Here is a 16,687-nt window from a genome sequence, read left to right as displayed (position 1 = left end):
AAAAGACATTTTTATGTAGTAACATTACCAACTGTACCTGGAAAAACTGAAGCTGTAGGAACTTTGGTGGATGTTATGGGGGGATGAGAAGTGGAGGTGAGACTTGTGTGAGGTGTTGTTGTAGATATCCAAACTGGAGTTGTTGATGGTTTATTTGGATCTGTAATACAGTATAATGATCAAATATCAAATCCAATACTAATATTACCCTCCCTATACCTTCTAAAAATGTCGGCCTCTTACCACAAATAGTGTTGTTTATCCAGTCTCCCAAATCCACACCTAAAGCTTCACATACTGCAGCATAGGATGCAAGGACGCTACAAAGTAAATCATCACTTCCACCAGTGACACACTGATCAAAAATACAGCTCTCAAAATACTTGTGGGGTGGAAGGACAGCATGACAGGGTTTGAAGGGTCCATCACTTTGTCTAATAATCCAACATTTCTTCTCAGCCTCCTGCTGTATAGAAGGAGGACACACCGGTGGAGGTGGAGGAGTAGAATCACATCTAAAAATATAAAAGAAAGGTTAACACATGGTGATTGAGAACAAATCTATGGCAAAGCAAGAATTTGGATGTTTTTAGATAAGTTGGTGATGAGGTTTCCTAAATATAGTGTAACAATCTATAACACTCTCATACACATAAGTGTTTGGTTCAGCTGAGCTTGCATGTGCTTTCAGTGGGGAGATCAAGCTCCTTTAAGACACCTCTTGCAGTACCTTATCTCTCTGTGGAACAGGGGTTAGGGCATAATAAAATGGCTCTAAAATATATCATAGGAAGTATTTGTAAAATGGATAATATTTTATCTAATTACCCTTTTATCTAATTTCCCTTCTAATAATACACCCCAGTGTTGCCCTCACCATCTGACACCTATTTACCTTTACTTCACCACTAACCCTTATCTCAGGGGAACAGAGGATAATAATGATAAAGAAAGCATGTAACTATTTGTTTCCTCTAGCACATGCCTTCAGTATGCCCCCATGTGTGTATTAGATTGTATGCCCCATTATCTAATGTATTTTATTTTAAGCTGATAAATTAAAACCTTACTAAAGTGACTCTGTTATGCATTACTCATAAAAATATAACAGTATAAAAAAAAAATTGTATATACAAAACAATGTTTAATGCAGAGTGCTCTAAACTCAGCAGAATCTATAGTTTTGTTGAAAGAACATAAATGTAGAAAAGAGATGCAACTTCTAAAATGATGGAATATTTAATATTTGTCTGAACCAAAAGGATGTATTTTATGGATATTTTAGTGAATAAGGTTTCATTTTTAACATGATACTAATCCGGATACTTACGGCCATCCATCATCTGGGACTCTCCAACTGTTTCCAAAGTCATTGACATTAGTTACAATGCTGCCATCGGGTGTTGTGAAGTCATCCAAGCGGTTATCATTGTAGGTGCCGCACAGGCCACATAGCGCCCCCTTGTAATATTCTTTCACTCTCACAAACAATTCATGATCTCCATTAAACTGAAGTTCAAGGCCAAAGTTTGTACTGACTGTAACATACTGGCCTTTTTGTGTGATGATTATGTCAGACACATTAGCCGGAAGGGTCACAACCACATTATTTACCTAAAGATAGAAGTATAGAAATATATTACTCCTTTAAAACAACAGCCTAAAGTATATATATAACTATAGCACATTGAATATAGGTTTAAGAGACTAAAAAAAGTCCAAAAGCTCCCTGTAAGCATATAGTTTCCATACTATAAGTTGTATGTGATACTTACTTGTACAATGTTGTTCTTTCCAATGAAGATCTCTATTCCATTGACAGTTAGAGTTACGGAATTAATGGCGGTCCAGCTTGGGTTACCTCTATGCTCATTGCGTGTGGTGACACTGAAGCTGTGCGATGTATTAGCACATGTTTCTGTTACGGTGTAAGTACAAGCTCCCTGGAAGTGATGCACTGTGCCATCAAAGGTAGTATAATGGGGGTCTCCATAGATGTGGCAGATTGCTGTGCTTGGTTTGTAGCAGCCCCATAATCCATCTTGTACCTTACAGATTTCATCTTCTGCACAGGACATTGGTAAACAGGACACTGTGTTGTTTCCCTCACAAGTACAGTGATTCTCACAGTTATCGTGAATGAATTGTTCTCCTTCCTGTCATATAAAACATTAACATTAAGGCGGACACAGGATTCACAGTCATTGTAGAGGTATTATTAGTTCTGCACATACCTTATAGTAAATGTTATTGTACACACAGCCACAATGTGACTCGGGAACACAAGTTCCTCCGCTGATGACGTATCCAGGATCACACTCACATCCTTCAGTACATGGTAAGCTGCAGTTTCCAGTGGGATGTGGGTCTACACATGTCGCAGGGCAGGCAGATGCACATGTGCTAAAGTGACTGTTGATGGGACATTTATGAGCTAAAACAAGAAAGACTTGTTAATAACAGATTCTAACCAGGCAGTGACCGCAATTGTCTTCTCATATAAAGAATATATAGATAGCAGGTGTATATATGTGTGTGAATGTATACAGTATTGGAAAATACTTACGACAGAATGTGGTGTTTCTCCATGTTATAGAAATTCCTTCCTTCTGGCAAGCATCTGCATAGGCCGCCAATAGACTACAGAGCGTTTCTGGATCTCCATTAAGTGCACACATGTCAAATTTGCAGCTTTCAAAGAATCCTTCAGGGTTGATGACAGAATTACAAATATGGAAAGGACCATCTTTACTTATCAGAAGACCACAGAATGCATTACTACTATACAGCTCATCACTCTCTGGTGTACAGGATGGGGGTGGTGAGGGCTCAGGATCATCTGTATTACACAATGGATCATCATCTTCTACTATCCAGCTGTGGCCTAGTTGTTCAGAATTCTCTGCTTGCTGTCCATTGGGCATCATGTAATCGTCTTGTTTGCGGTTATTAAAGTTACCACATATTCCACAGGTTAATCTAGAGAAGTTGCTGGGAAGTTTCACATCCACAGAGGTATCTAAGTCATATGAGACAGTCAACCTAAAATCGGTCTGGAGGGTGACATATTTTCCGGTCCAGGTGACAGTCACTGCTCCTCCGACTAAAGTGACTGGAAGTGTAGTCCAGACTTTATTGACCTGTAAAAAAATGTAAATTCCAATAAATTGGGATGTCTCACTGCGCTTTATATTTTTACTTCAATTATGACCATCTAGATAAAGTGTATGTTGGGATATGTTTAAGTGCCCTGTACATTTGACTTAGTAATAATGAAGTAATGGAACTCACCAAGACACGATCCATTTCATTTTTCATAATTTGAACTTTTTGCCCATAAACTTCGACAACGACATACTTCACAAATGACACAGTGGGATCTCCACGATGCTCATTTTTTGCTTCAATGTTAAAGTACTGTGGAGAAGAAGAATCGTTGCACAGCTTTGCAAGAGTGTATGTGCATAGACCCATGAAGTTGTGATTGAGTCTATCAAATGTGTCATAATGAGGATCATTATGGACACGACAGACTCCATATGTGAGGTAGTGGCAGCCAGGTATACCATTCGTAATGCCACAGTACTGGTTACTGGGACAGGAGTCACTGCTACATACTAAGCCACTTCCAGCTGAGGGGCATCTGCACTTAGTGGAACAAGTATCATCCGTCCAAAACTCCGAGCCTACAGGATAATACTTATCATCATCCCAACATCCGCACTTGTCATCTGGAACACACTTATTGTCATAAAGAATATAACCAGGATCACAAATACAGGATTCAGTACAGGGAAGTGTACAGGAAGATGGAGCTCCTGGATTGACACATGTAGCTGGACAGGCTGTTCCACAATGCTCGTAGTGACTGTTCGGAGGACACTTTGGTTCTGCAAGTCAATAAGAATACAACTCAGTTATTAAGGGAATTACAGAACATTTTGAGAACTTGATCTGCTTTTCCTGATACAGGAAGACTTGCTTTCATTATCATAGGGTATGAAAAGCTTAGTCTAAATGAATTATTTTTATAAGTGTAAGAAATAATGCCGTTTGTTTCTTATCGAGCAACAATATTCTTTGCCATTGTTCTGATTTAATGGAATACAGATCAAATTGCACCAAATATGAGCTATTAACTGATTATAGATCTTTATTTTTTTTTAGTTATGTCAATTAATACTGTTAGCAATTTCACCACGATCATCTACTACTGCCAATAATATCGAAATAAGGTTAATTGATTTTGTAGACTATCACCAGTTCTTTGTTGTTGTAAACTGACTGTTTCCAACAAATCCATATGGTATATAGCATACAGTAGACAATAATAGCAATATCTTTCTAGTTGGCAGAATAACCAGTGGAGTGTCTTTACCATTAGACACTGAGAATATTTTTAATACAAGATAATATAATATTTTAAATACAAGATGTTCTGTTCTATTTTTAGGGACATAATAAGAAGATTCTGAATAAGTATAATTTAGACTTTACTGTAAATTTATAAGATGAAGATAAAGCTGCTAATCTACTTGGAGATTACTAGAACTGGTTTTAACAATGTAAGAATAAATAATGTCTACGTACGGCAGAAGGTGTCATTTCTCCACTGATCAATAGTAACTCCTTGAGACTGACAAGATTCAGCATAGGCCTGAAGACTATCACACAAAATTTCTTTATCCAGGTTGGTCTCGCACAAATCATATGCGCAGTTGTCAAAGTATACTAGAGGATTTATAACATCATGGCAATTTTTGAATGGTCCATTCTTGTCAGTGATAATTCCACAGAAGTCATTGCTGGCAATGGTATTTGTATCTTCATCTGTACAGTTGGGTGGATGTTCAACTCCGGGAGAGCACCTTTAACAGAAATCAGAAATAAGTATTACTGATCGGCACATGAAGACTTAAGGTGGCAATAATACAATAATTTAATTTGCAATATGCAATCTGGACTATAAAAAAATGTCTCACCTTGTGTCATTTTCAACCTGCCAGCTGTTTCCAAGACTATTTGAATTGGGTTCTAATACACCGTCTGGATTTAAGAAATCGTCAGCAGCATTGCCATTGAAATTTCCGCAAAGGCCGCACACTTTACCAGAGTAGTTCCCTGGGAGTGTCACTTGCACTTTGTGGTTTCCATCAAATTTGACCTTCAATCCAAAGCCCGTTGTCACCATAACATTTGAACCAGTAATGAATACTTCAACATCAGGTGTCAAGTAATATGGTAGGGTCACTTTCTGTCCATTTACCTGTAAAAATAGAAATATTTTATAAAAATCAAAAAACAAACTCTAGGATAATGGGACAGATTTACTAATATTTCTCAGTATTAGACTACACAATCTCATTTTCATTAGTGGCTAATATTAGTCTTTAAAAAAAAAAAAAAAAAAAAAAAAAAAAAACAGGATTGATTTGGCCAGTCAAAAGTTAGGGCGGGTTCACACCTGCGCCTAATCTCTGCTTTGCAGGCTTCCATCTTCTGCCCAAGAAACTGGACAGGAGATGGAAACCCGGCAGTCAATTTTCAAACCCATTCACTTGAATGATTTTGCAAAGTGACCGCCCGTGTGCGTCTTTTGCCTCTCCGCGGCGACACCGTTTTTTTAACCGGACACAAAGTCAGACATGCAGGACTTTGTGTCCGGTTAAAAAAAAAAAAAAAAGTTTCGCCGTGGGCAGGCTCAAAATGTTCACAGGTGGTCACTTTGCAAACCCATTGAAGTGAAAGGGTTTGAAAACTGACTGCCAGTTTCCGTTTTCTGTTTGGTTTCTCGGGCAGGAGAAGGGGACCCACAAAGCAGAGACCAGGCGCTGGTGTGAACCCGCCCTTAACCTCTATAGTTATGAAATTAGTTCAAATGATTTTGAACTGGAAATGTAATTTTAGAAAAGTAAAACTAATTGTACTGTACATTACTAAAAACTATTTAGAATGGATACATAAACTCTATTAAGTTCTACTGGAAGACCCAAAGATACAATACAATTACTAAAACTGATCACAAAACTGGCTGACGACAACCTGATATTACGCACTATACCAGAAGATAAAACATGTTAGTGACTGACCTTGACTACTTTGTTTTTCTCCAGTGTAATCTTGTATTCATAAACATATACATTTACATATTTGACATATGACACTTTGGTGTTGCCGTTCCTGTGTTCATTTGCCGCTTCCACATTGAAGTCTGTTAGGTTTCCGTCATCTTCACAGAGTTTGGATAAAGTGTAGGTGCAGGTTCCCATGAAATGGTGAACCTGGTTATCAAAGGTGTAATAATGTGGATCTCCACTGACCTCGCAAGTACCTTAATGAAAAGGAAAATAGATCTCTATTTATATATATATATATATATATATATAAATATATATATATATATATATATATTTATAAATATTCTAGTCAATACTATGATTATGGTTATTAGTTTACTATTTAAACAGTAGATCTTCAGGGGACATATGTTTATACAGAGTTGCAGTAATATAAGCAGGACTATCATATAATAGAATACAATACATCCCTGAATGCCTGAATTAAGCCTTTGAGTAATACAATAGGCATTAGATATTGACATGTAAGAATTTACTCTGGAAACATACCAGAATCTGGTGGCACGAAAGGTGGTTTTGAAGTAGTTATTCGAGTAGAACCTGCAAGATACAACATAATTAGTCTGGGATTTATGTATTATTTGTAAATATATGTTATACTGGGTTTATATACTATATATCTATATACTATATACAGATGGCATATATCATCCTTGCTCCAGTCCATCTTGCTCCATCCACATTTAGCAAGTGAGGCGCAAAACGGGGGTGGTGCACATGGAAATTGAGGAACTCCCAACATGGTGGCTCAGTGGTTAGCACTACAGCCTTGCACTGCTGTAGTCCTGGGTTTGAATCCTGCCAAGGATAACATCTGTAAGGAGTTTGAATGTTCTCCCTGTGTTTGCATGGATTTCCTCCCATACTCCAAAGACGTACTGACAGGGAAAAATGTACATTGTTAGCCATATATGGGGCTAACAATCTACATTAAAGAAATTGAGGAATTCCCTTCTATGACTGTAAACCAAAATAACTTTATAGGCTTAAATGTTTCATTAAATAAGGAATGTGACTTGCTTTCCAATGTAAAAAAAAAAAAATGTTGACTTTCAATATTGTCAGAAATCATATTATCATTTTTCTCATATACGACATTTGCTTATTTGACAATTTTATGTAAATAGGCAACTAAGATGGCATCAGTTATTTTGTAACAAAATTATCAGGTCTATTATGTTAAGCACAAATAGCAACTAAACTGAGTAAAATATTCATAATCATATCCGATGCTATCAAGAAGTTTACCCAACAAATCTTCAATCTGCTTCTGCTAGAACAAAGAGAACACACACGCACTTACAGCAAGAGGTTATTAAAAATCATATTGTCAGAGAAATAAAATAATAATAATCATAATAATAATAATTTGCATATTGATCACATTACTTTGACATCTGTTATTTGATTTTTAATAGCTGGGTCCTTATTTTTGAGAAGGGCAGAATATAAAGCAAATTACAGGGAATAAAAAAAATTGCAGAACCAATCCAGATGGCGTATATGCAGCTTGTGGTGTGCGTATCAGAGGAAGCCCCGTCTTTCTTCTGCCTTGGTTGTTCATATTAGAATTTCGGAAGCTTGTTTTTATAAGCAGCTTGGGATTTCACTCTGGTACTTGCAAAATGTCCATGTGTTACATACAATAGAAGGCAATTGATCTAACCATTACAGGACCGGGCCACTTTAGGACTGGTAAAGTTTTTGTGGTTTTTTTTTTTTATATGGGCTTTTGTTGAGGGCTACAACATTTTTTTAAGATAAAAATAATTATTATGCTTTTTCAGTGATACATGGGGCTTTAATTTCATATATATATATATATATATATATATATATATATATATATATACATATATCCTGGAAATTTTTAACAAAAAAGTAGAAAAAAGTGGTTGTTTTTCACATTGTTTGTTTTTTAGCACAAGGGGATACTAAAACGTTTTTAGAATAGTTTTTCGGCTCCATTATATGTTGTGTCATAAAGGCTAGAACCTATAATGTAGACATGTATTATTATTATTATTTATTTATTTATTTTTTTAACTTTATAATTTTTTTATGCAGTGTGCCTTAATAGACCTTTGGAAGGCATGTTAACATGACTGTTTCTTTCCCTCAAACCATCTGCCCTTACAATGAAATTCAGAATAGTCGCCATTTCAATGGGAGGGGAATGTCTAGGAAAGAGTATTAGGCTTTGCTTACCTTTGCTGAGATACAGCATTCCAAACACAATGACACCCCCCCCCCCCCCCAGCCAATACAAGCCTGCAAGACTTTCAATCATATTCCAACTGCAATACACACGGTCACTCCACATGCACAAGACAACACTCATATCCAAACTGAGATACATGCAACAGAGGATTACATACACAGATCAGCACACAGTATCACACGCCAGAGGATTAGATACACGCGTTTGCACGTGGTCCCACACACCAGAGGATTAAATACGCGCTTCTGCACACAGTTCCACACACTGAAGGATTAGATACGTGCATCTGCACAGGGTTCCACATGCCGAAGGATTAGATACACGCATCTGCACACAGTACCACACACTGAAGGATTGGATACATGCCTCTGCACACAGTACCACATGCCAAAGGATTGGCTACACGCATCTGCACACAGTTCCACACACCAGAGCATAAGATATGCATGTCTGCACACAGTACCACATGCCGTAGGATTAGATACGCATGTCTACACACAGTTCCACACTCCAGAGGATTAGATACGCGCGTCTGAAAACAGTTGTACACGCCATAGGATTAGATACACGCGTCTGCACACAGTACCACATGCCATAGGATTAGATACGCCCTCTTCACATTATTCCACACTTTGGAGGATTAGATACGTGCCTCTGCACACAGTACCACAAGCCATAGAATTAGATACGCATCTCAGCACACAGTACCACACAGGGGAGGATTAGATACACGCGTTTGCACACAGTCCCACACACCAGAGGATTAAATATGCACTTCTGCACACAGTTCCACACACTGAAGGATTAGATATGTGCATCTGCACACGGTTCCACATGCCGAAGGATTAGATACACGCATCTGCACACAGTACCACACACTGAAGGATTGGATACATGCCTCTGCACACAGTACCACATGCCAAAGGATTGGATACACGCATCTGCACACAGTTCCACACACCAGAGCATAAGATATGCACGTCTGCACACAGTACCACATGCCGTAGTATTAGATACGCACGTCTACACACAGTTCCACACTCCAGAGGATTAGATACGTGCGTCTGCACACAGTTGTACACGCTATAGGATTAGATACACGCGTCTGCACACAGTACCACATGCCATAGGATTAGATATGCCCTCTTCGCATAATTCCACACTTTGGAAGATTAGATACATGCCTCTGCACACAGTACCACAAGCCATAGAATTAGATACGCGTCTCAGCACACAGTACCACACAGGGGAGGATTAGATACGCGCGTCTGCACACAGTTCCACACGCTGTAGGATTAGATATATGCCTCTTCACACAATACCACACAAGGGAGGATTAGATACGTGTGTCTGCACACAGTACCACACTTTGGAGGATTAGATACATGCCTCTGCACACAGTACCACAAGCCATAGAATTAGATACATGTCTCAGCACACAATACCACACGGAGGAGTATTAGATACGCACCTCTTCACACAATACCACACAGGGGAGGATTATATACGCACATTTGCACACAGTTCAACACGCCAGAGGATTAGATGTGCATGTCTTCACATAGTACCACTGTCAGAGGATTAGATACATGCATCTACACACAATATCACACGGGGGAGGATTAGATACGCACATCTGCACACAGTTCCATACGCCAGAGGATTAGAAACGCACGTCTGCACACAGCACCACATGCCGTAGTATTAGACACGTGCGTCTGCACACAGTTTCACACGCCGGAGGATTAGATACGCGCGTCTGCACACAGTACCATATGCCGGGGGATTGGATACATGCGTCTGCACACAATAACACATGCCAGAGGATTGCATACGCTCATCTGCACGCAGTTCCACACACCAGAGGATTAAATAAGCATGTCTGCACATAGTACCACATGCCGTAGGATTAATACGCATGTCTGCTTACAGTTCCACATGCCAGAGGATTAGATACACACATCTGCACACAGTACCACATGCTGTAGGATTAGATACGTGCTTCTACACACAGTTCCGCATGCCGTAGGATTAGATACGCACCTCTTCACACAATACCACACAGGGGAGGATTAGATACGTGCGTCTGAACACAGTACCACACTTTGGAGGATTAGATACATGCCTCTGCACACAGTACCACATGCCAGAGAATTAGATACGCGTCTGAGCACACAGTACCACACAGGGGAGGATTAGATACGCGCATCTGCACACAGTAACATACGCCAGAGGATTAGATATGTGCATCTGCACACAGTTCTACACGCCAGAGGAATAGATACATGCGTCTTCACACAATACCACACATCGGAGGATTAGATACACGCCACTGCACACAGTACCACATGCCAGAGTATTAGATAGGCGCTTCTCCACACAATACCACTTGCCGGAGGATTAGATACGCACCACTGCACACAATGCCACATAGGTGAGGATTAGATACTTGCGTCTGCACACAGTACCACATGGAGCAGGATTAGATACATGCCTTTGCACACAATACCACACATCAGAGAATTACATACACATCTCAGCACACAGTACCACACGGGGGAGGATTAGCTATGCGTGTCTGCACACAGTACCACACGCCAGAAGATTAGATACACGCATCTGCACACAGTACCACACACCAGAGGATTAGATATGCGCGTCTGCACACAGTATCACATGCCGTAAGATTAGATACGCACGTCTGCACACAGTTTCACTTGCCGGAGGATTAGATACGCGCCTCTTCACACAATACCACACGGGGGAGGATTAGATATGCGCATCTGCACACAGTATCACACGCCGGAGGATTAAATATGTGCATCTGCACACAGTACCACACCAACAAGGATTAGATACTTGCGTCTAAACACAGTACTACATGGGGAAGGATTAGATACAGCTTTACTCCAGGTATCCATAACAACTGATCACAGGTTTTTCACTGATATCCAAAATGAGATACACATAATCACCTGACGCTTATGGACATACACACAAACCACATACAAAATAAACCAGTGCAAAATTGGACAATTCTTATGGGGCCACTACACAAACATAAAATGTAATATACCCATGCGAAGCCGGGTCCTCCTGCTAATATATATATATATATATATATATATATATATATATATATATACTGTGCCAGTGCATACAATTTGTAGACAGGTCTACATTAAAAATGCACCATAAAGAAAATAGTCTATGTTAAAGATATAGCCATATGAAAAAGGGAACAGTAAAAGTGGCAACATAACATATACTACAAAATTAAACGACAATGAAAACAATACCGACCAGAAGAGAATTATGCGCCCCCTGTTGTGAACCATGCTACGACTATTTTTACACATATCACCCACTGGAGATTGTGTCTATGAATCTATGGTTTAGGCAATACTATGTTTTAATTTGTTTGTGTGTATTTACTATTTCTTAGTAATTAATAAATACAGTTTTCCTACTCATTTACGTTGTGTGAGCTTGGTTTGGATTTATTTGTCCTGTCTATGGGCAACATTGTTTGTTGTTTGTATTTTCCCTATTTTTTTAATAAACATCAGCAAAAAAAAAAAAAGAAAAAAACTTCTGTCACGTTTATTACATTTGGGTCAATGCAGACAGAAACCAAAGAGAGGAAGCTCCATCTGCAACTGTCATTTAATGCCCATTGCTCTCATCCTGCGATAGATCAGAGCAATGGACATTAAATAATGGTAGTGTAAACCTAACCTTAGATTTTAAAAGGCCTGTGTTCAATCGTGGTTAACTGTACCTATTCCTTGAAACAAAAATTACATGAATGTAGAGTTTTGCTCAAACTTCTCAATCTAAAAGGTTACCATTAGGCTTTGGTCTCTTTAACTTGTACATGTGAGTTAGTATTACAGAAGTGTTAATTTAGGGTGTTAAGGAATTTCGATTCAATATGAAAAATGTTTACAATCTATATTAATCTTTGAATATCATAAATACATATATATTGAACCTTAGGAGAGAGAAACAGCTTTCATGATTTCCTGCACAGGCAATGTTTTCTGATATTGGAGTAGCTGAGAGCATTATCCAAAACATAAAAAAATAATTACGTGGCAATTTATACCTGTAAATAAATCAGCCTAATTATATTTTCTAAAACGTTAGGTACCTAAACAAAACTATTGATGATTAACTAAAATAAGCATGACTGGCTAAAAACAATTTACCTGAAGACATACCTGAAACGGTTGTTGGAGATGAAACTGTTGTTGTTCCTCTAGTTGACGTAGAGCTGGATGTCAAAGAGGTTGTTGGTTCTTCAGTAACTATTTCTGTGGTTCTGGTAGACTCTGTTTTCACTGAAGTCTGAGCACTTGTTGTTTCAGGAGTTGAGGTCACTGTTACTCTTGAAGTTGTGTGAGCTGAAGAAATAGTTGAAATGTCTGGTTGAGTGCTACTAGTAGTTGTTCTTCTTGCAGTTCCTAGAGAAGAACTTGTTGGTGGTGGAATAGTTGTTGTAGGTCCAGATGTTGTGGTTGTTGTTCCTTTAGTGATAGCTGCAGTTGCTACTGTAGACTCTGTTTTAAATGCAGTAGGAACACTTTTTTGTGTGGTTTCTGATGTTGACACTGTTGTTGGTGATGAAACTGTTGTGGTTCCTCTAGATGACGTAGAGGTGGATGTCAAAGAGGTTGTTGGTTCTTCAGTAACTTTTTGTGTGGTTCTTGTAGACTCTGTTTTCACTGAAGTCTGAGCACTTGTTGTTTCAGGAGTTGAGGTCGTTGTTACTCTTGAAGTTGTGTGAGCTGAAGAAATAGTTGAAATCTCTGGTTGAGTGCTACTAGTAGTTGTTCCTGTTGTAGTTGTAGTTTCTAGAGAGGAACTTGTTGGTGGTGGTGTAGTTGTAGGTCCAGATGTTGTGGTTGTTGTTCCTTTAGTGATTGCCGCAGTTGCTACTGTAGACTCTGTTTTCAATGCAGTAGGAACACTTGTTTGTGTGGTTTCTGATGTTGACACTGTTGTTGGTGATGAAACTGTTGTTGTTCCTCTAGTTGACGTAGAGCTAGATGTCAAAGAGGTTGTTGGTTCTTCAGTAACTATTTGTGTGGTTCTGATAGACTCTGTTTTCACTGAAGTCTGAGCACTTGTTGTTTCAGGAGTTGAGGTCGTTGTTACTCTTGAAGTTGTGTGAGCTGAAGAAATAGTTGAAATCTCTGGTTGAGTGCTACTAGTAGTTGTTCCTGTTGTAGTCGTAGTTGCTAGAGAAGAACTTGTTGTTGTTGGTATAGTTGTTGTAGGTCCAGATGTTGTGGTTGTTGTTCCTTTAGTGATAGCCAGAGTTGCTACTGTAGACTCTGTTTTCAATGCAGTAGGAACACTTGTTTGTGTGGTTTCTGATGTTGACACTGTTGTTGGTGATGAAACTGTTGTTGTTCCTCTAGTTGACGTGGAGGTGGATGTCAAAGAGGTTGTTGGTTCTTCAGTAACTATTTGTGTGGTTCTGGTAGACTCTGTTTTTACTGAAGTCTGAGCACTTGTTGTTTCAGGAGTTGAGGTCACTGTTACTCTTGAAGTTGTGTGAGCTGAAGAAATAGTTGAAATCTCTGGTTGAGTGCTACTAGTAGTTGTTCCTGTTGTAGTTGTAGTTCCTAGAGAGGAACTTGTTGTTGGTATAGTTGTTGTAGGTCCAGATGCTGTGGTTGTTGTTCCTTTAGTGATAGCTGGAGTTGCTACTGTAGACTCTGTTTTCAATGCAGTAGGTACAATTGTTTGTGTGGTTTCTGATGTTGACACTGTTGTTGGTGATGAAACTGTTGCTGTTCCTCTAGTTGACGTAGAGGTGGATGTCAAAGAGGTTGTTGGTTCTTCAGTAACTATTTGTGTGGTTCTGATAGACTCTGTTTTCACTGAAGTCTGAGCACTTGTTGTTTCAGGAGTTGAGGTCGCTGTTACTCTTGAAGTTGTGTGAGCTGAAGAAATAGTTGAAATCTCTGGTTGAGTGCTACTAGTAGTTGTTCCTGTTGTAGTTGTAGTTTCTAGAGAGGAACTTGTTGTTGTTGGTATAGTTGTTGTAGGTCCAGATGTTGTGGTTGTTGTTCCTTTAGTGATAGCCGGAGTTGCTACTGTAGACTCTGTTTTCAATGCAGTAGGAATACTTGTTTGTGTGGTTTCTGATGTTGACACTGTTGTTGGTGATGAAACTGTTGTTGTTCCTCTAGTTGACGTAGAGCTAGATGTCAAAGAGGTTGTTGGTTCTTCAGTAACTATTTGTGTGGTTCTGATAGACTCTGTTTTCACTGAAGTCTGAGCACTTGTTGTTTCAGGAGTTGAGGTCGTTGTTACTCTTGAAGTTGTGTGAGCTGAAGAAATAGTTGAAATCTCTGGTTGAGTGCTACTAGTAGTTGTTCCTGTTGTAGTTGTAGTTCCTAGAGAGGAACTTGTTGTTGGTATAGTTGTTGCAGGTCCAGATGTTGTGGTTGTTGTTCCTTTAGTGATAGCTGGAGTTGCTACTGTAGACTCTGTTTTCAATGCAGTAGGTACAATTGTTTGTGTGGTTTCTGATGTTGACACTGTTGTTGGTGATGAAACTGTTGCTGTTCCTCTAGTTGACATAGAGGTGGATGTCAAAGAGGTTGTTGGTTCTTCAGTAACTATTTGTGTGGTTCTGGTAGACTCTGTTTTCACTGAAGTCTGAGCACTTGTTGTTTCAGGAGTTGAGGTCGCTGTTACTCTTGAAGTTGTGTGAGCTGAAGAAATAGTTGAAATCTCTGGTTGAGTGCTACTAGTAGTTGTTCCTGTTGTAGTTGTAGTTTCTAGAGAGGAACTTGTTGTTGGTGGTATAGTTGTTGTAGGTCCAGATGTTGTGGTTGTTGTTCCTTTAGTGATAGCCGGAGTTGCTACTGTAGACTCTGTTTTCAATGCAGTAGGAACACTTGTTTGTGTGGTTTCTGATGTTGACACTGTTGTTGGTGATGAAACTGTTGTTGTTCCTCTAGTTGACGTAGAGGTGGATGTCAAAGAGGCTGTTGGTTCTTCAGTAACTATTTGTGTGGTTCTGGTAGACTCTGTTTTCACTGAAGTCTGAGCACTTGTTGTTTCAGGAGTTGAGGTCGCTGTTACTCTTGAAGTTGTGTGAGCTGAAGAAATAGTTGAAATCTCTGGTTGAGTGCTACTAGTAGTTGTTCCTGTTGTAGTTGTAGTTTCTAGAGAGGAACTTGTTGTTGGTGGTATAGTTGTTGTAGGTCCAGATGTTGTGGTTGTTGTTCCTTTAGTGATAGCCGGAGTTGCTACTGTAGACTCTGTTTTCAATGCAGTAGGAACACTTGTTTGTGTGGTTTCTGATGTTGACACTGTTGTTGGTGATGAAACTGTTGTTGTTCCTCTAGTTGACGTAGAGGTGGATGTCAAAGAGGCTGTTGGTTCTTCAGTAACTATTTGTGTGGTTCTGGTAGACTCTGTTTTCACTGAAGTCTGAGCACTTGTTGTTTCAGGAGTTGAGGTCGCTGTTACTCTTGAAGTTGTGTGAGCTGAAGAAATAGTTGAAATCTCTGGTTGAGTGCTACTAGTAGTTGTTCCTGTTGTAGTTGTAGTTTCTAGAGAGGAACTTGTTGTTGGTGGTATAGTTGTTGTAGGTCCAGATGTTGTGGTTGTTGTTCCTTTAGTGATAGCCGGAGTTGCTACTGTAGACTCTGTTTTCAATGCAGTAGGAACACTTGTTTGTGTGGTTTCTGATGTTGACACTGTTGTTGGTGATGAAACTGTTGTTGTTCCTCTAGTTGACGTAGAGGTGGATGTCAAAGAGGCTGTTGGTTCTTCAGTAACTATTTGTGTGGTTCTGGTAGACTCTGTTTTCACTGAAGTCTGAGCACTTGTTGTTTCAGGAGTTGAGGTCACTGTTACTCTTGAAGTTGTGTGAGCTGAAGAAATAGTTGAAATCTCTGGTTGAGTGCTACTAGTATTTGTTCCTGTTGTAGTCTCTATAAAGGAACTTGTTCTTGGTGATATAGTTGTTGTAGGTTCAGATGTTGTGGTTGTAGTTTTCGACTCCAAAGTTGATCCACTAGTGCTTCTATAAAGTGTTGAACCCTCGGTAGTAATTCCAGCTGTCCTTTCTGAAGATGAGGTTTCTGTGGTTCCTAAAGGAGATTTTGTGGTACCCAAAAGTTTGATATTCATTCAATTGTTGCAATTTATTGGTAAACTCAAATTTTTAGTTCTGTTGTCTATTTAAATATGTATATCTGCAAGTATGCTGGGTAGAATTATTTTAACTGTTGCTATGCGTACTAAATGTATGTATATACATGGCTACATATAATTCGTAACATTTGAGTCCTCCGAGCTT

The 16,687-nt window shown here is 39.1% G+C and overlaps 1 protein-coding gene across 1 annotated transcript in view; it reads right to left on the bottom strand.

Annotated features, from left to right (window-relative positions):
- Window positions 1-16,687, bottom strand: part of LOC142198519 (IgGFc-binding protein-like) — a 67,211-nt gene that overhangs the window by 32,434 nt on the left and 18,090 nt on the right. The window contains exons 15-25 of the mRNA XM_075269551.1: window positions 6,627-6,677; window positions 6,090-6,331; window positions 4,983-5,266; window positions 4,591-4,868; window positions 3,292-3,890; window positions 2,567-3,140; window positions 2,235-2,434; window positions 1,776-2,156; window positions 1,331-1,614; window positions 244-515; window positions 38-160 (exon numbers count right to left, since the gene is read on the bottom strand). Of these exons, the coding sequence (XP_075125652.1) occupies window positions 38-160; window positions 244-515; window positions 1,331-1,614; window positions 1,776-2,156; window positions 2,235-2,434; window positions 2,567-3,140; window positions 3,292-3,890; window positions 4,591-4,868; window positions 4,983-5,266; window positions 6,090-6,331; window positions 6,627-6,677 (3,288 nt within the window). The remainder of the gene's footprint in view (window positions 1-37; window positions 161-243; window positions 516-1,330; window positions 1,615-1,775; window positions 2,157-2,234; window positions 2,435-2,566; window positions 3,141-3,291; window positions 3,891-4,590; window positions 4,869-4,982; window positions 5,267-6,089; window positions 6,332-6,626; window positions 6,678-16,687) is intronic.

Source organism: Leptodactylus fuscus, chromosome 3 (genome assembly GCF_031893055.1).
Source record: "Leptodactylus fuscus isolate aLepFus1 chromosome 3, aLepFus1.hap2, whole genome shotgun sequence".
Taxonomy (NCBI): Eukaryota; Metazoa; Chordata; class Amphibia; order Anura; family Leptodactylidae; genus Leptodactylus; species Leptodactylus fuscus.
This window is presented reverse-complemented; position numbering and strand designations above follow the sequence as displayed.